The sequence below is a fragment of the Dermacentor andersoni genome, unplaced genomic scaffold, assembly GCF_023375885.2.
Source record: "Dermacentor andersoni unplaced genomic scaffold, qqDerAnde1_hic_scaffold ctg00000044.1, whole genome shotgun sequence".
Taxonomy (NCBI): domain Eukaryota; kingdom Metazoa; phylum Arthropoda; class Arachnida; order Ixodida; family Ixodidae; genus Dermacentor; species Dermacentor andersoni.
In genome coordinates, this window is record NW_027314758.1 from 714,919 (window position 1) to 733,249 (window position 18,331).

General features: G+C 43.0%; 1 protein-coding gene across 4 annotated transcripts in view; it reads left to right on the forward strand.

Moving 5' to 3' along the window:
- LOC140214449 (uncharacterized) overlaps positions 1–18,331 on the forward strand; it is a 74,802-nt gene that overhangs the window by 16,745 nt on the left and 39,726 nt on the right. For all 4 annotated transcript variants that reach the window (XM_072285809.1, XM_072285806.1, XM_072285808.1 and 1 more), the window contains exons 8-16: positions 631–688; positions 1,768–1,841; positions 3,258–3,354; positions 7,855–7,949; positions 9,988–10,142; positions 11,634–11,680; positions 13,131–13,192; positions 13,642–13,805; positions 13,921–13,958. In XM_072285809.1, coding sequence (XP_072141910.1) covers positions 631–688; positions 1,768–1,841; positions 3,258–3,354; positions 7,855–7,949; positions 9,988–10,142; positions 11,634–11,680; positions 13,131–13,192; positions 13,642–13,805; positions 13,921–13,958 — 790 coding nt within the window. The remainder of the gene's footprint in view (positions 1–630; positions 689–1,767; positions 1,842–3,257; positions 3,355–7,854; positions 7,950–9,987; positions 10,143–11,633; positions 11,681–13,130; positions 13,193–13,641; positions 13,806–13,920; positions 13,959–18,331) is intronic.

The window sequence follows — 18,331 nt, forward strand, 5'->3', positions numbered from 1 at the left end:
TGTACTGGCCGCAACAGTGTTGTAATATCCGGCTGATATATCTTTAGTGCATAAGTGGTGCTGTTCACAACCACATAAAGTGACAGACACTGAATCTAGGGAAAGCTTGGGGTAAAGTTAATTGTTATGTTTAATTGAATTGTCGAAATAACTGGGTAAAGGTACCTGAAAATGGACGAAAAGATAACTTGCCCTAAGTGAGGACCGAAACCAGATTGCCCGTGCTATGCATGCGGAGATTTGCCAATTGAGCTACCGTAGCACCATCTCTCTGGCCCTTTTCTTCGGCATTTGTGTACGAGATTAGCCCTGGGAACCACAGGTGTCGCGTAGCATGTGATCACAGGACCATGCAACTGGTCAATGAATTCTTATGCTACCTTCTGGCAACAAGCCTGCCAAGTTCATGGGCCTTGCTATGCAATGGGTGAGAACAGGGAAAGCCAGGGAGCTCAATTTTTGTTTGTCAATAAAATGTTGAGTCAGGGTTAGGATAACTTTTACAAGTGTATTCTATGCTACCTTTCACCAAACTTTAAAGCAGAGGCGGTGTTCTTGTAGTGTGCACGCATTGGGAAGAACAGAGTATTGGTGAGTTGTTGTGGACATTTTTGTACTGCTTGATTGCAGAAGTTCCCAACTCTCCTGGCTGATGCTAAGAAGAAAACGAAGCAGGTGTTGTCTAAGAGTGAGTTACCATTCAGATAAACCTTTCTGTTGCTCATGAAACCTGAAGTAACAAACTGAGAAGTTGGGAGGCTGGCAAGAACGTGTGCATCTTGTGTATTCTCAAATAGCAAGTGGGGTTTAATGGTTGTTTTCATACCACAGACATCTCTTATTCATCTTGCAGAGTCGATCCATTTGATCCATGTTGTAGTGTGAAATGGGACGAAGGACCAGACAAGGGTAATGCGCACAAGTGTGGCTGTGATCTGAGACACATAGATACAGAAAGGGAATGGAATTCTGATGAATAAAGACCTTTATCTCTGAACAAAAGGCAAAAGAAGCAAAAGCCAACCAGAGCACACCTTATGTGATGAGCATTTTACACAATCTTTGCACCGTGTTGTCCTCATCTTGTGCTTTGTCCTCTTCCATGCGGGAAAAAAAGAAAAGAGAAAAGAAAGAAAGAAAGAAGGCAGTCCTTCTGCTTGTCAAGTCCACTGTAGCCTGTAACAGGTGTAACTTCTTTCTGTGAGTTGGACATTGTCAGCTTGTCCTTGCAAATTTAAGAACTATTCTGAACGAATGTTTGCAGACATGTGCATACAGGACATGGCCTGGAGTTGTGTGTCATCAGGGTCGAAAAGATTATAGTGCACGGGATCTGAGAAGAAGCTCGATTCCCACTGTGTGTCCATTCTGGATTACATATCGAAAGCCTGCGGTAGTATGTGTGACCAGCGCGCTGGTCTGCTCCTTGATGGCCAATGTGGCTGAACCGCATGAAAAAAACAGCCTTTCTTATATAATCTGCCTCTTGTACACGTCTGATGCTGAGAACACATTGCCACTTGAAGTTATGAAAAAAATCAGTTGGCTGAGTGCTCATTGCTTGCCTGCACGTTTTGGTGAAGGGACTACTCTTGGTTGTCTGATGGATTAAAAACCACTGCGGCATTTTTCGTGAGAGCATCTGGGTGCATTCTAGCGTGAAGTAATCACTGCTTCTGAAGTATTGATGTTTCTGTCCCTTTGATGGATCGTGTAGGTTTCGACAGTATAGTTTACTTGCGGTTTATTCCTCCCTTGTACTTTCAGACAAAATGTTCAAGAGGAAAGTGAATGACCTTGCCATGGAACTTGAAAGCTGCAGAAAGAAGTTGGATGCAAAGGTATCGTATAGTTAAGTCTTCTTTTTTCCAAACAAGATTTTTTCAATTCAGTGTGAAGACCTGGTCAAACAGTGATCATTTGCTTGAAACCTAGCTGGCATTGTTGATTTGAAACAGTTGACTGTTCTTGTAGTGGCACACTCTGAATTTATTTTCTTGATCAGGAATGATAAAGACATCTGGTAGTCTGATGCAACATACCTCAGTAAATTTAAAACATGATACAGTCAAACCCAGTTATATCAAACTTGGGTAAACTGAATTATTCTTGACATCAAACAATTTTAGAACACTGCAGAGCTTAAGCGTCATGAAAATATATGTGTACAACAAACAAAAACAGCCACAACACGTGACAGAACGAACTTAGGGCAATATGAAACACCTCAAGAAGTTGGCTTTTCTGCACCAAGACTTTGGAAGTTGGTTTTCTTGAGTGCGCATTGGGAGGGCATCAGACGTTGATTAAATTGTTTGATGGTGTGTGGTGTTGCTGTACTGCTCTGCTATGCTTGTTCACTCCCTGCCTTTGTTCTAACACTGCTATGAAACAGCAGAAGCTGCCATTCTCTGTGAAGCTGGAGATATCATCAGTTGAGACAAAGGCAGATAAAAGAAGTCCGATGTTGCCACAATATATAGCCTCCCAAGAAGCAGTGCAGAGTACGATACTGAGGAACAAGGCTGGTCCTAGGGCTAAGGCATTAAAGAGGCTTGCTGCACCTGGTGCTCGACGAGTATGCATGGTTGCGCATGAAGATCCTGAGGTAGAAATTTCAGGTGGTTCCTTGATGTTAGGGTAGGCTAGATGGGATGGTAGCAACTAATGTTGAGTCTGTTGCTGATGATGTTGAGACCATTGCAGAGCTCGCCAATGAAGACATTGTTACCAATCTTGTTAGGGATCTTGCTGGCGACGGTAATTGTGAGGGCTCGACGTGTTTTGACCCGCCAACGTGTGCCATCACACTTCATGGCATGAGCATTGTTTGCTGCTTCTGCACGTCAATAGAAGGCTGCAGGCTGAGCTGTTCCGAAAGGAAAAAAAAAAGATTATATATGAGGTGTGTTGTATATGTTCTCAAATCCGTAAAAAGTTGTATAGTATTAATTAATTCCCTTTTTTTTTCACAGCTCAACATGTGTAGTGGGTTTGAACATAAGCACCTCTTAGGGCTAAAGATGCTAGGGCTTACCTGTTGGATGAAACTGACCATTACTTGTGGCAGTTTTTGTTTGAGTGATGAGATAGCAACACTACGATATGGTGAGCGAATTGATTAAATTGCTCAGTGACATAAAACATTAGCAAAACTTCAATGTTGATGCTTTGTGTATATTCACGTGTTTAGTACTTAATTAAAACAAATAAGATAGTTGGACTGTGTGCTAACTAAGGCATTCAAATTTCTGCAGTCGCAGCTGTATCAGGACACAGTGGGTGCCAAGATTGCCCTGGAAGAACAGCTTGGTGAACTGCAGAACCATGTTGAGGTTCTCAATGCCGACAACGGTGAGATTTCTTGCATTAAAAAAAAAAAAAGATGTCATATTATTTCAGAACCACAGGTTGCCCAGAAACACTGCTGGAACTGTTAGCTTGTGAAGGTATCAGCCATTTCAGTAGAAAGTACATATTGTACATTGTATTGGAGAAAGCACGGAAAAGCAACAACACCAAGGTAAAACACAGTCATGTGATTATGTAACATAATAGCTGGCAAAGTTCATCAAAATAATTCTCTTTTAAGGTCAGGTGACTATGTTAAGAGGAAGCCTTAATATTGGGCAGTTCTGACTTTCCTATTTAAATACATGGGAAATGCAGAAATTCTCTAAATATGCTGAACCGATTTGGATGAAATTAGTTGCATTTAAAAGGACCCTGAAACACATCTTGAACTAATCATAGTATGGCTTCACTATTAAAGGGCATTCTTTCACGAATCTCATGCTGCCAAAATATATTTTGAATCCTTCGAGTATAAGCAGAGTTATTGCACTGATGCATGGCTTTCTCTCTCTCTCTCTCCATCTCTGCTAGCGCGCTGGAAGCTATACATGGGGGATGGCAAGGGGGCGAAGCCCCGCCCTTAAGTTGAGTATCTTGGCGCCAAGTGGGTTCGTTAGGTATACAGTAGAATCTCGTCCATACGTTTTGGAAAAAATCTGCTAGAAAAAACATACTGACTGGGAAAACGTACAGTCCAAAGTAACTAAAAGAAATTGACAGACTCAACTATGGTTGACTTCTATGTAATGCAGAGCGTCGCGCGGATCGTTGCGGCATGAGACACCGACGCGCGTTGAGTTGGTTGTGCTCCGGCAGCTCAAGTTTTGTTGTTTTCCTATTGCAGGGTGTTTAAGAGGGTGACGAGAAACCGAAACAAAATCTAGCTGGTGGGCGACGCCCGATGCTGCCAAAGCGAAACATGATGCCTACATCACACCGCTTGCAGCAGGAAACGGTGGCGCATTTGGATTATCACCTACTAAAAGCATGCAGTACGGTATCAATGGCACTATGCACCACGCGCTGTTAAACGGATAGGTGAAGATGCTTATCGCAACAGGTTTGGCGGCGATAGCTGTTAATGCGACGCATGAGAGCCCGGGTGGAGATTTGCTCTTACCGGAATAAGAAACTGTGCACGCCGTTATTTTTATGTGAAATGGGCGGCTATGTACTGTTCTCAATCACGTGCGCCTCACGCCTTTTCTTGTCCACATGGGATTTAGCAGCCGGAAAACGTATAGTAGCATGATTGCAGTCTGCAATAGGGAGTGGCAGCACATTTCGATTAATGCCTATTAAAAGCTTGCGCTGCACTTTCTACGGCACCACGTGCTGTGAAATAGGTAGGTGAAGATGCTTATCACAGTAGGATTGCCGGTGATAGCTGTGAATGCTGCATGTGATGGCCCTGGAGAAGATTTGCTGGTAGCGAAATGAGAAACTGAGTGCGCGCCGCCGTTTTCACGTGAGACGGGCGGGCGAGTATTGCGCTGAAGCTCCCGCTTCGGGCAGCCATATACTGGTCTCGATTGCGTGCGCCTCGTGCATTGCCCTGTTTAGATTGGATCTAGTAGCTGGGAAACGTATCAAGCGATTTCAGTTTGGTGGCGTACTGAACATTGGTGCAGTTTCCGGGAATGTATTAACTGGTAAAAAATGAGCTTAACTCTATTGGGCCATTTTTTGTGTTCTCGATTGCGAACACTAATGCGAGGAAAACATACATAATGGGAACATATCAACGAGGTATCAACTGTATGTGTGTTATTTATTTAACTCAAAATTAGCAATTGTAGTGTTACTGAAGATGTCCCTGCGATCATGAAGTCAGCCAATAGCTGTTGGTGGGTCCAGATGCTTGTGCTGATGCTGCGTGACGACATTGCGTATGTGTGAGCAAGCAATTTAATGCTGCCTTTGACATGAGATGGTAAATACCCAGCTGCGTGCATTGCAGTAATATCTCGCTTGCATGTTCAGAGGAGCCTCTTCTACAGTTCGGCAACATTTTTTTACTATGTTCAAAATGTGTTTCAGAGTCCCTTTAAAAGGTGAGCTAAGTCTGCTGACTGTAGGGAGAGAAATCTTTATTTAAGGCCTCAAATTTTCTTTATTGTGGAAATATGCAGCATAAAAAAAACAGATGTACAGAGTTTACTAACCCACAAGTTAGGGCCTAAAATGAATATGACAGTCCTGTAAACTGCATCTGTTGTAGCATCTGGAGGGGGCAGAAGATATTACATGAGTTTATAGCTTACATGTAATCATTACAGTGTTTATGAGGGTTTTACAAAAGTCTTGCTCACGAGTGAGTGATATATTGTAGAGTGGTGTGTAATACGAGGGTTGTTCGTTAATGACTGACGTCCTTAAACCCTTGTTCTATATAATTAGTCATCAGCACTCTTATCCTCTTCTAGGTTGTGTACCATCGTTTCTATCAAATGTAACAAGCACGAGCGAAGTCATCATTTGGCACCTCCTTAAATATTGCTTCCAGCGCCTTAGCTTCGTTCTGCTCCTTGTCAATACAATGTCTCTTCAAGTCCTTTTTTTGCAACGGAGTAAAAGAATAAGTTGTAGAGTGCCAGGTCTGGATTGTATGGGGTTGACAAGGAGACCATAGCGGTACTTCGGCATTCAAGAAACTGGGTCACTGTGTTCACAATGTGAGCCCTTGTGTTGCCGTGATCCGGTTTCCAGTTCTGTTCTTGTGTCGTTTTCAGTGTCTCGCAAACTTTGGTGTGTGCTGAGCGACAGGAGCAGAAGACGAGTGGCTCAGCTGACACCAAAATTTGTGAGGTACTCCTTCCCATTGCTGAACAGTGGCTGTGTGATTTAGCCACATCAGATCTGTGGGAGAGCACCAGGGAGGCATGAGCACACTATGCTTTAGTAACAAATGCCCTGTTGAGATGCTTTGCAATAATCCTTGTATGACGAAGTGCCGTGGGCAGCTTGTATTTTTTTTTCTCTTTATGTTTGAATATATGTTTGTCTGCCATGTCTGCCGCAATTTCTTCCTTGCTGTCCTTGGTGGCATCTCTGACCAACACCATTCCTAACCTAAACATAACAATAAAAGCAATCTTTTTGCTTATACGGTAGACCCTTGTTAATGCGTTTTGATAAAAAACGCAATAAAAACATACTAACTGGGGAAACGTACAATTCAAATTAACTAAAAAATTTGACAGACTCCACTGTAGTTGCCATCTACGTAATGCGAAACGTCGCACACATCGTTGTGTCACAAGTTGCCGATGCGCATCGATCTGCTGGAGCTCTGACAGCCTGAGACACATTTTGTTATTTCTTTATTGCATAGTGTTTTAAGACGGTGATGGGAAATTGAAACGAAACAATCTGCTGGGCGATGCCGGAGGCTGCTGAAGCGAAATGTGACACTCGCATCGCGCTGCCTGCAGCAGGAAACCGCAGCATGTTTGGGTTATTGCCTACTAAAAGCATGCAGTACGCTTTCATTGGATGCCCCATGCGCTGTGAAACAGATAAGTGAAGATGCTTACTGCAATAGGGTTGGCAGCGATAGCTGTGAATCCGGCATGCAATGAACAGGGAGGAGATTTTCTGGTACTGGAATAAGAAACTGAGTGCTTGCTGGCCATGGAGTTCCTTACAATGTGAAACTATATGGCTCCGGAATTTTCATGTGAGACGGGCAGGTGACTATTGCAGGGAAGCTGATGTGGCAGGTGACTACTGTTCTTGATTGAGCGCACTTGCACCTTTTCTTGTTTACGTGGGACCTAGCGGCTGGAAAGCGTATCGTACGATTGTAGTCTGCAGAAGGGAACAGGGGTACGTTTGGGTTAACGCCGCTTAAAAGTGTGCGGTACGCTTCTACGGACACCAAGCACTGTGAAATAGGTGAGGATTGATGCCTATAACAATAGGGCTGGCGGCGATAGCTGTGAATGCGACTTGCAATGACTCAGGAGATTTGCTGGTATAAGAATAAGAAACTGAGTGCGTGCCGGTGTTTTTACGCAAGGTGGGCAGGCAAGTATTGCTGTGAAGCTGCCGCTGTGGGCGGATACTGTTCTTGGTCATGCGCACTTCGTACATTTATTTACATGGGATCTAGCAGCTGGAAAACGTATCATATGATCACAGTTCTATGAAGTATTGAGCATTGGTGCCAAAAGATTGTGTTTTCCAGAAACGTATGAACCAGTAAAAAATAAGCATAGCTCATTGGATAATTTTTGTGTTCTTGATCGTGAACATTGATGCCAAGAAATCGTATGTTGCGGGATTGTAACAATGAGGTTCTACTGTACTTCAGAAAGACTAGAATAGCTGGTTCAAGCATATTTAGTTGCTACTGTATTAACGCTTGCCTAACAGTTGGTGCACATTGTTGTTTCATAAAAGTGGTAGTTTAAGCACATATATGTGCTGTATTGTACTGACCTGTATTGTGAATCAGTAACGCAAGTTTGCACCCCTTGTGCATCTCTTGCAATGCAGCGAAGTGCCAGAGCAAGATGCAGTTTTTGGTACAAGAACACAGCAATGTCCTCTCACATCGAGAAAGCCTGGAGTGTCAGCTTAAGGAAGAGAAGGTTTGTATGTCACCTCAGCGTAAGCTGAAATAAGCACAGAAATAAGCTTGTAGCTATGTAGCTTCGTGCTACAGGCAGGTGCATGAAAGGAACAATTTTTACCTTTCATGAATCTTCCTCCACTTTGCGAGCTTCCGCAGAACGGCTTTGCCATATTGAGTGTCCAATGGCTTCGAGTTGGTGATTAATTTGGCCTTGAACTGCTATGTGCTAGTAGAGTGACCACTTGAAAATGCTTTGTTCTTGGGTTTAATCTATGGAATGAATTAAGAAGTGTTTACCTGTTACAAGTTCATATATGCATACAGAGCCCACAAGATGCAACCACACAAATGTCGCACAGTCTACTGTGTGGTTGAGGAGAAAAGGAAAATTGAAGTGAAAAAGGCTCAGGCAGCACAATTCATGGTACACTTAATGATGCAGAATTCAATTTAAACAAAAACGGTTGCAGTTTCGCCTGAAAGGTGAAGGGTTGATTGCAATGGCAAATTAGTAGATAGCTGTAGAAAGTAAGGATAGTAGTTTTATCAGCTGTATAAATGTGTAAACATTCACTTACCAACAAAAACAAGCCAACATGAACGCACCTCACTAGTAGTAGGACCCCACCCCACCCCCGGTGCCTTGCACATGTTGGAAGACAATGTGAAGATGGCAAGCTTCCTTCCTGCTTTCCTCCCTTGCATGTGCGAGATTGAGCCAGCATCGTTGGCTCACACTGACGTGTACAGCATATGGCACACGGTGACACTGTTATCGCACTTGGACTTCATGCCAAACATCACGGCAACAGCGGAAATGTGCCTAGAGTGTCCGTATGATTGCTATCGCAATAAAACAAGTTCTCCACACAGATTGTATTAAGTGCACACCAACACTACCTGTTATTAAGAATCATGGCCACTAGATGTACACATGAAGGCATTGCAGTAGGCAGCACTGACACTTCATTGTTTTTAATGTTTGATGTCTGTTTCATGTAGAGGCATTCGGAAGTATATTTGTTTTTTCTGTTATGTCAGCTCAGTTCTAGCAACTGCAGCGCCACCACAGTCCACCACATCTCGGCTGGCCACCATTGCCTCGGCATGGAAGCTTTTGCTACAGATGCAGTTGACTTCTGTTAATTCGACTCCTGTTGATTCAATCCTGACCGAAGGCCTTGGCTGATGCCTACAAATTTCTATGGGACCAACCTTTCGTTATTGTGATCCAGAAATTAGCCTTTGCTGGATAATTTGAACTTGGCTGATCGTCACACACACACCTGACCCCTGTAGTGTTGACTTCAGTAGTGACAGCATCCGTCTCGGCAGTGCTTATGGTACAGAGAAGGCGTTGAACGTGTGTCATCTCCGGTCAAAAACATTTATTTTTGGTTTAGAAGAACTTGTTGGGCGAGTTGGTGCATATTGGCAAACATTTTTATAAATGCGCGAACAAACGACCATGTAGAGAGAGCACACAAGGACAGGGGCCTGTCCTTGTGTGCTCTCTCTATGTGGTCATTTGTTCGAGCATTTATAAAACTGTTTGCTTATTTTTGGCCTGCCTTGAGAAGATATTCAAGCAAAAATGGTAGCTCACAATGAATTGTTACAGTATGGGCCTAATTCTAACGTGTGTCTTTTTTTTTTTCCTAAAAATTTGTCCTAAAATTGCTTGGGTGGTGCTATCCGATACGAAAACAAAACACCTTTGCAACTGTCATATGCTTTACCAGATAACACCAATGTATTGCGGTAAAGCGTACTTCAAAAATTGCGTTTTTTTTTCCTGCATTTTGTTTAATTTGACCTGTCGGATAATTCGACCAATTTTGTTGGTCCTGTTGGGGTCGAATTAATAGAAGTCGACTGTAGTATGTTGTAGTAGATGACTAGAAAAATAGTGTATAAGCCTAGGTTACGCACATTTGCTCACATTTGTGGTGCCTGTGGTAATATGTAGTTGCTGCCTTGGAAGATTGTGTTCATTGTAATATTGGTTGGCATAGTTATTCCTCTGAGTGCTGTTCTGTCTCGCTCTTTTCCAGGAAGAAAAGGCACTGCTGGATGCGTGCCTGCGAAAGCTGGCAGAAAGCCTGTGTGCCCAGCTGGACTTGAACAACATGTCAACTCTGGCAGTCATCGAGGCCACAGGCAGTGCACTGCAGCAACTAATACATGAGTGCAGCTGCCTGCATGACAAGTAAGGACACTTCTCGTTTTCCTTAACAGCAGGATCTCATTTCCTGCACGGGTTCACTAACATAAATGTTTTGCTTACCTTGCCCTGACATTTTCTCATCTACAGTTGTTCATCATCTTGGTTTTGAGGTCGTGCTAGATAATCTTTCCAGCTTTTCACAGCACGGCTCGATTTTCTCTTGCCTTCAGCTCCTGTGTCCATTGCCTCCTTAGGTTCTTGTCACTTGTGAATTTTGTAACGAGACCATGTGAGCTTTGCCTTTTGAATGTCGGCTGTAAGGCCAGCCATTTGGTGTCGGCAGTGCTCAAATTGCCCAACTTTATCAAACCTGATTCTAAGATTTTCGCTTGGGATACCCTATGTACTTGGGATAAACCTATGTGTACTTGGGATAACCCTATTTTACATTGAAATTCTGAATTTAGTATTCTTTTCTTGGCAAGTTGGCACCCTTTGTTCGTCTAACAACCTTGTAATCTACTGTGCCACATCATTGTCATGCATTGTGCTGGCCACTTCTGCATACAGTTGACTCCCGTTAATTCCACCCTGACGGGACCAATGAAAGTGATCGAGTTATCCAGTGGGTTGAATTAATCAACATGCAGAAAAATATGACAAAATGCACTGCTGATTCATTTGGCAGTAGCCCAATTCTAACATACCCCAGAACCGAATGCATGCCCACTATATATGTGTTCAAAGGAGAGAATGTAGCAATTACATTAAAGCTCCAAAACATAACCGAACTCTAATGCACACACAATTTTTTAGCAAAAAATATATTAGCACAATATTGGCTTGTTTCTTAAAATAAGCTTCACCACACTGTTATTAAAAGTTAGCTTTGCCGTGATACGGTTGTGTTATGTCGTAGGGCATACTAACATTCTAAAGGCAGTATTGGTTTCTTATTTGTTGCACTGCGCAGGCAATTCTCGGCCCAATTTTATTTATGAAAAAATGTACATGTTAGAATTGAGTAAATGCTGTAATCAGAAATTGTGAGCTACAGTTATTGCTTCAACAACTTCCCAGGGCGGACCGAGAATAGGCATTTCTGATGAGTGATTGTCTTCAGTGTGCTCACTGACCCCTAAGCTCTGCTGAGACAGATACTGCCTCTAAAGGAGCCGCTATCGGGGTTACCAATCAGGGTCAAGGGTCTGTGTGCTGACTGGTCAAGTTCGAATAATCCGGCAAAGGTTAATTTTAGAATCGAAGCAATCAAAGTTTGGGCTCGCAAACATGCATGGGCACCTGCTGGGGCCTTCAGCCACGATTGAATTAACCGGAGTCAAATTAATGGAAGTGTACTTGTAAAAGTCTTGACACGCATATACTATGGTGCAACTGTTTGCAAAGGCAGTAAGCATTTGCCACTAGAAAGTGCAGCATGCTATAACCACAATTTGCAGCCACGTAAATGCTGACATGGCTGCAGATTCCTCATTTTAACAGAAACCTCATGGGCCATTTTCTCTCCTTCAGGGAAGTGCTCAATGACACCACTATGAGAATGCTGACTGCTGAGAAAGGTATTGTCCAAGTCTGTTCCTTTCTCCTTCCATTAAAGCTGTTGCATTTTCCATTCAACTTCCTAAATGGTGGCAAAAATGGATCTAAAACATTTACATTATGTTAATTTTCGTAAGAGCTTTATAGCTCAAGGTTTTTACTTTAACCTGTTCATCATCTACTCAAACCACTAGCACTGCAAATGGTCACGTCTGGGAAAGAGTTCTTCATTTTAATTTTTGCTAACTGTTTGCTGTGTGCAGGCTCATGTTTTGCCGCTGTCATGTAATTGACCTCCTTGGTCTGTTCACAATATTGAATGCTGCTGAGTTATTCCAAGTGTTTTGAAGTGGTTTTTTACTGTAACTGCTGTGCACATCAGTGGCCATTGGCGATTCTGTGGATATTAACTTTAAAGGCTTCGATGGTGACTGAAATTGCCTGTGTGTGGGGATGGTTTTTTTCTAGAAGCCAAGCGCAGCAAAATTTTGGACCACATAGAAACCTAGTTTCATATAGTGCAGACATAAAACAGCCTCTGTGAAAAATCTTACGTTTGACCTGCGAGTTGATGCGTCGCAAAAAGCTAGCAGAAATAAACATTTTTGATGCAGAAACTGAAAATAAAAATAATTATGCAGATTTGAAGAGAGAGATAGAGAAGTCATAAGAGAAAGGCAGGGAGGTTAACCAGCCTGTGCCCAGTAGGCTACCCATGCAGATTCAATCCATATATTGGAGTATATGATAAGCGAAGCTTTTGTGAAGTGTTTAAATAAATGCTGTACAACTACCGGCAACATGTACAAGCGTTTGTTTCCATCTTCTGCATTGTGTAGTCTCATGCAGTGGTTATGTTTATGCACTGCAAAGGTTACAGCTTCTATATTCCTTGTGTTACATTGGCGCATACCCATTCTTGAGGATTAGCCAAAAATGGGCATGTACTGAGTGGCATGTACATGATAGCTAAATTGTAGAAAATTAGTTAAATCAAACAAGCTCCTCTTCCACTGAGAAGTTGGTGTATTAGAGATGCCCATGAGCCTACATTATGTTGCCAGATTTTTTAAAAAAATTATGTAGAACAGGAGTCTGTTTACTTGCACCCACCTTGGTAGTAAACATACAGGGCTTGTATAGATTTCTTTGCTGGCGCTCGCATTTGGAGAACATATTGACGTGAGATAGGCTAGTGCCTGCAGCCGTCAGCCACTTGAATGAGAACGACGAAATGCGCAGTGGTATGCGCACTCTGAGTGTTAACCGTTATAAAGAACACCGTTTTGCCAAGGCCTCGCTTGTTAACTTTGTGACACTATAAACTTCGTGCTATTAGTATAAAAAAATGTCGGGCGAGAAAATGACGAATGCCAAATCGTAGGGAAGAGAGTGGAGTGTTCGTTGAACTGCCTATCTGGTAAGGTTTGTGAAGTAATGTGCTCCATTGACCAGTGTCCTTTCTTCCAGACACTCTGATGGCTGAGAAACAGGCCTTAGGAGAGAAGCTCAAGGACTTTAATGAACTCCAGGTGGGGACTGTGTTGCCCTAACGAGAACGCACACTTGCACTCTTTTTCATTAACCTTCTAAAGATAAGTATTGCTCAGAAGCTGTCATTAATTTACATGCATCAAGATAGAGAAGTCATGATGGATTTCTCATCCAGCTAATTTTCTGCTCACTGGGAGTGCGCAAACAGTTCTTGTTCTGAACACAAATATAGTGCTGGTAATGATTTTTAATTCAATAATGAATTCTCATCAAGTTCTTTCAATAGTTATCACAAAATACCAGGGGCGTCTTGCGATCGCATAGCATTCTATAAATCTATCCATCAGTCGAGGGCTCATAACTGTTATTCGCAGTCATTGCATTCAAGAATTTAGATAGTCATTGGGGCCTAGCGATTTCCTTTCTTTTTTCTCTTTCCCAAATATATTCTTCAGTGCTTCAGTTTGATTCTTTGTCGGTTCTACAGGAAATGAAGCAGCATCTGGAGAACGAACTGAAGGTTCAGGCGGATGTCAAGAAAGAAATGATAAGAGATTTCCAAGAGAGCCAGCGCAAAACTTTGGACTACTTGGACCAACTGGAACATGAAAATGCAGCGACTTTGTCTTCTTTGAACAAACTTTCATTAGAGTGAGTTCTTGTTCCAGTGTTCTTCCCCTTGGCTCTTATTTACTGTGAATGGCTGATAGCTGTTGCCGCTTAGCTTGTTCATCTTGTTCACTTAGAAAATTGGCTTCTTTTCCAGTGCGGTGGCAGATGCACTTGAACATCGATCAGACATCTGTGAGTGCTACTTTTTCATTCCATGTCTTGCAAAAATATTTATGTGCACTGCTGTCAGACAGATGATGTTATGTTGTACCACTAACTTGTAAAAGCTGAAACCATTCACTAGAACAAAAGCTTTGTGTTTGAAGTATCTAGCACATGCTTGAAAATTTGGCATTGAACTTATGATTGCCTTACTGGAAAAATTAATTTGTTCATATTACTTTTGAGGCTGTCAGTTGTTGCAGAGAGTAGTGAAACATGCCTACACAAAGGAAATAGATACAGTTGCACTCCGTGAAAACAAAAACCAGAGACAACAAAATTCTCACCTTAACAAAATATTTTTGTACCCTGGTGAATGAATTTTGATAACAAAAACAGAAAAAGGCCAGAAGTGACTGCTGGTGGTGAAAAGACGTCATGGCCACCGTTTTGTTTGTCAATCGCCTGCTTGAAATGGTGCAGCAACGTCACTATCCAGCTCCGCTGACATGTGACAGCGCTTCCTGCGTACTGTATGCTCTGTGGCTGCGTGCTTGCTGATTCGCAGTGAGTAAGGAAAACAAGGTGCGGCAAGAACATAGAGACTCATTCATGGTGCTTTAGGTGGTGGCTGCAGCGGGGCGTGTCACGTCTCTGGACGAATGAACAAACACAAGTGCTCACTTTCAACTGATGGTTTATCAAAAAAGGCACACACAGTTAAACTTCAACACAGTGAAACCTAGTTACTACGAACACCACATTAACGCACTTTTCAGATTAACTAACTTATCAGAAATCCCCTGCTGGCTTCTTATACAGTAAAACCCTGTTAATTCGAATTTCACGGGACCGGAGAAAATGTCAGAATTAACCGAATGTCAAATTAACGAGGTTTCGACAATAACTCGAAAAATTCCTAAAACATCGACATACCTTTACTCCATGAAATAACTGGTTATTGTTGCTTGTTGCGCGTGAGAAATTTGCGCGGAAAGCACAATTTTTTGGAGGTCTTGTAGGTGGTGCAGGCTGTGCAGACTGTCGGGAGAAATGACACAGATGTTCTCGAAAACTTTAAGGCCACCATCGACCTCTTTAGTAGTGCGGCGCAGCACTTCACATGCATCCATGATGGGTGCATTTTCGCTATCAGTGTCGGGCTCTTCGTCGCCTAGTACATCCTGTATTTCATCGTCGTTGAGGCGACCGACAACAGCAACAGCACTATTGATGTGGATGTATTCGTCCAGCGGGACATTCAGATGTGCGGCAATGAAGTGACAGGTGCACGCATGATGTCAAGAAACAACAAAGTATAAATGGAAAAAAGAAAAGCGCAAACAAATTTAACACACACACACACACAGACACAAGAAAAGTTCCGCCATACTCGCACATGCACCTGACGCAAACCGATAAACACAATAAAAACGACAATGAAAAAAAACGGCGCAGCTTTGCAACCACACAACTGCATAAGCAAAAGACAACGTCCGAAATGGCGGACAGGAATAAAAAGAAAAAAACATGTTCGTATGCATAGATTAGGGTTGCTAGCATAGACCGATAACTACCGTGCTAATAACCATAGTGATGCAGAGGTAGTGCCAAGCGCCAAAAGCGACTGCAAAGCCAGAAGTATGTCATTGCCGCCATGTTTTTTGAGATGTAGGTTTGTCTATTATAGCAATAAAATAAACATGGTGGCCTTGACGTATTTCCAGCCTTTTGGCCTTCCCAGCACATGCAAGTATATCCTTTGAGATCGGTGCCCGCTAATCGGAGACGCCATTGCTTGTGGTGTGATTTGAACACCCCCTAGTGCCACCTGATCCTACATGCCTCACGTGCCTCTGAGCTCCACGAACTGTCTGAATTAAATGAAGTATGACCAAATATGTCCGAATTAACGGGAGTTTTGTGCCATAGGGTTATGTACATGTTTGACGGAACCAGGCGGCGCGTCCGAATTACCCTAATTTCTGAATTAACGGAGGCCAAATTAACGAGGTTTTACTGTAGTTTCAATGTAAAAACATTTCAGTACTATGTAACAATATTTCAGTACTGCGAACTTCAGCATACTGAACTTTTCAGAATAATGATCATTATTCAGTTACCCTGTGATGCTAATGCCTCAGTACTACAAACTAATATTCCGAAATCTGGGGAATTTTTAGACTTCCGTGTATCCTTCGGGGCAGTCAAAACAGTAGGCTGGCAGACGACAAGGTGCGGAGAGTGTAAAACACGGCGCGTGGGTTGGGAAAACCCGAGACGGTGCCTCCCCCCGACAAAAAAGGAAGACTGATGAGCGGAGGTGGCAACACATCAGGTTTTGCGAACGCATGCTCCACCCAGAAAAGTGTCGCCTAGCAATGGAGGCGCCTCTATTCCTTCTTTCACCCTTCTTTCAGTGCATGCCTCTTTCTTTTGCGCTTCTTTCTGCGGTCGTACTAGCTACATGCCCAGTGAAATGTAACCTCCGTACTCTCAGGGCTGCCACATGGTCGCACTTTGCACTTTCCAGATGCTGTCGTTTACACACACTTGCACCTTGGCATAGTTCAGGGGTGGTACTCTGTAAGAGTCCCTCTAGTGGACATGTCCATTTCGTCTGCTGTTGAAGTTCTGATTGGCTGGGCTGGGCTGCGCATGTGGCAGCGACGTGCCACAGCCAATGAGCACTTCAGCAGCAGACGAAATAGACATGTCCACTTGGTGGACTCTTACAGAATACCTCCTCTGGTGTTCGCCTTGAGTGAGACAGTTGCGGTGTCCACAGCAAGAAATGTGAATAACAAACAAAAAGCAGGAAACACTGCATTTTGGAAGTGACATAGAGCTACCTTTTTGTCGGTAGTTTTCTCGGCATCAGCGTCTGTTTTGCACACGTCGCTCTTATTGTTTAGTGCTTCGGTGGTGCGTGGTGGCAGAATCTATGAAGAATAGCAACAGCACGTGCCGAGAGCCAACATTGATGTTTTTGTGGATAGCTCATATGGTGACAACTTATGAACTGATAGGTTGATGGGCTTTCACTATAACAATATTTCAGAATAACGAACAATTTACCGCGGTCCCCTGCAGTTTGTTATATCGAGATTTCACTGTGTAATGAAGTCGGTAAAATTTGTAATATTGAAATTTTGCTATATTGAAATTTGACCTTTTATGCAAATAAGTACAGTTGCTGATGAATTTTTCTACGCGAAGGCGGCTGTGAATTCTGAATTATTGGGCGATTGGAAAAAGCAAATTTTAATGAGAAAGAAATATTCATTTTGCTGAACTTGAGAGTTGGCAACAAATGATATGACTTCATGCCGTTTAGATGATATCTTGACATCGGCGGTGCAAAGTGAAGCCAGCCACGATGTCAGCCACACTATCAGCCAATGTCGCCTCTGCGGCTGATAGTGTCGCCTACAGTGGTGTGACGCTATTGTGAAAAGCACGGGCAGCGGGTAGCGAATGCTTTGTCTGCCTCTCGCTTTGACATCTTTCTGAAACTTGAGATTAGGCAACCTCCATTACAAAATGCGCAGGAAGACAGCGTACATGGATGCCGTGTCATCTCGACGTGCCCAGTCTGCACACGTGGCAGATTACCTTTAAAACGGAGTGCGCAGGCTGCGTATGTGCCCAGCCATGTTGACAGCCATGGCCACACTAGAAAAGGAGACACATGCCAGCCTGCTCCCCCACCTCCCTTGTGCTTGCTTGATCACATTACCATGGCCTCACTTCCCTCCCCCCTCTTCCCTTGCTCGCACGGGAAGACAGCACTTATCAAGCTGCAGGCCTTCTCTGCTCACCCTTGCATGCTTTCATTCTCACCCAAACCATACAGTGTGCGCATGGGGTGCAATAGGATCTTATCACTCTCGGACTTTAAAGGGAACACGACGCTGCTCCACTTCAGCAGTCACTCTTGGTCACATGGCGTACAATTTGAGAGGTGTGTTCGCAAGCAGCCACTTGTAATTCAACCATTCGACCATCTACGTCTGCAGAAGTCTTGATTTAGATTTATTGTATTGGTATTCCTTCGGCATGGTAGTGAAATTTTTTACATCGAAGTCATGTATAAACACACTTTTTTGTATTGGGGTTCAAAATACATGGTGTTTTATCGACAAAAAGCTTTCATTAAATACTTTGTTCTGTTTAAGTTCCTTATGTTAAGATTTAACTGGATATATCTAGGCATGAACTTGAACACGTGATTGAGTATGCCTGGCTTTCTATTGTTGTCTATGGACCATTACATGCAGTTTACATTGAAATACATTACATTTGATATTCTGCATTTGTTGAACCTTTTGGATGGCTGCTCATGCCTAGACTAAACACTTTGCCAGTTCTCCCTACAACACGTGCAGGTGTCATGAGTGCTG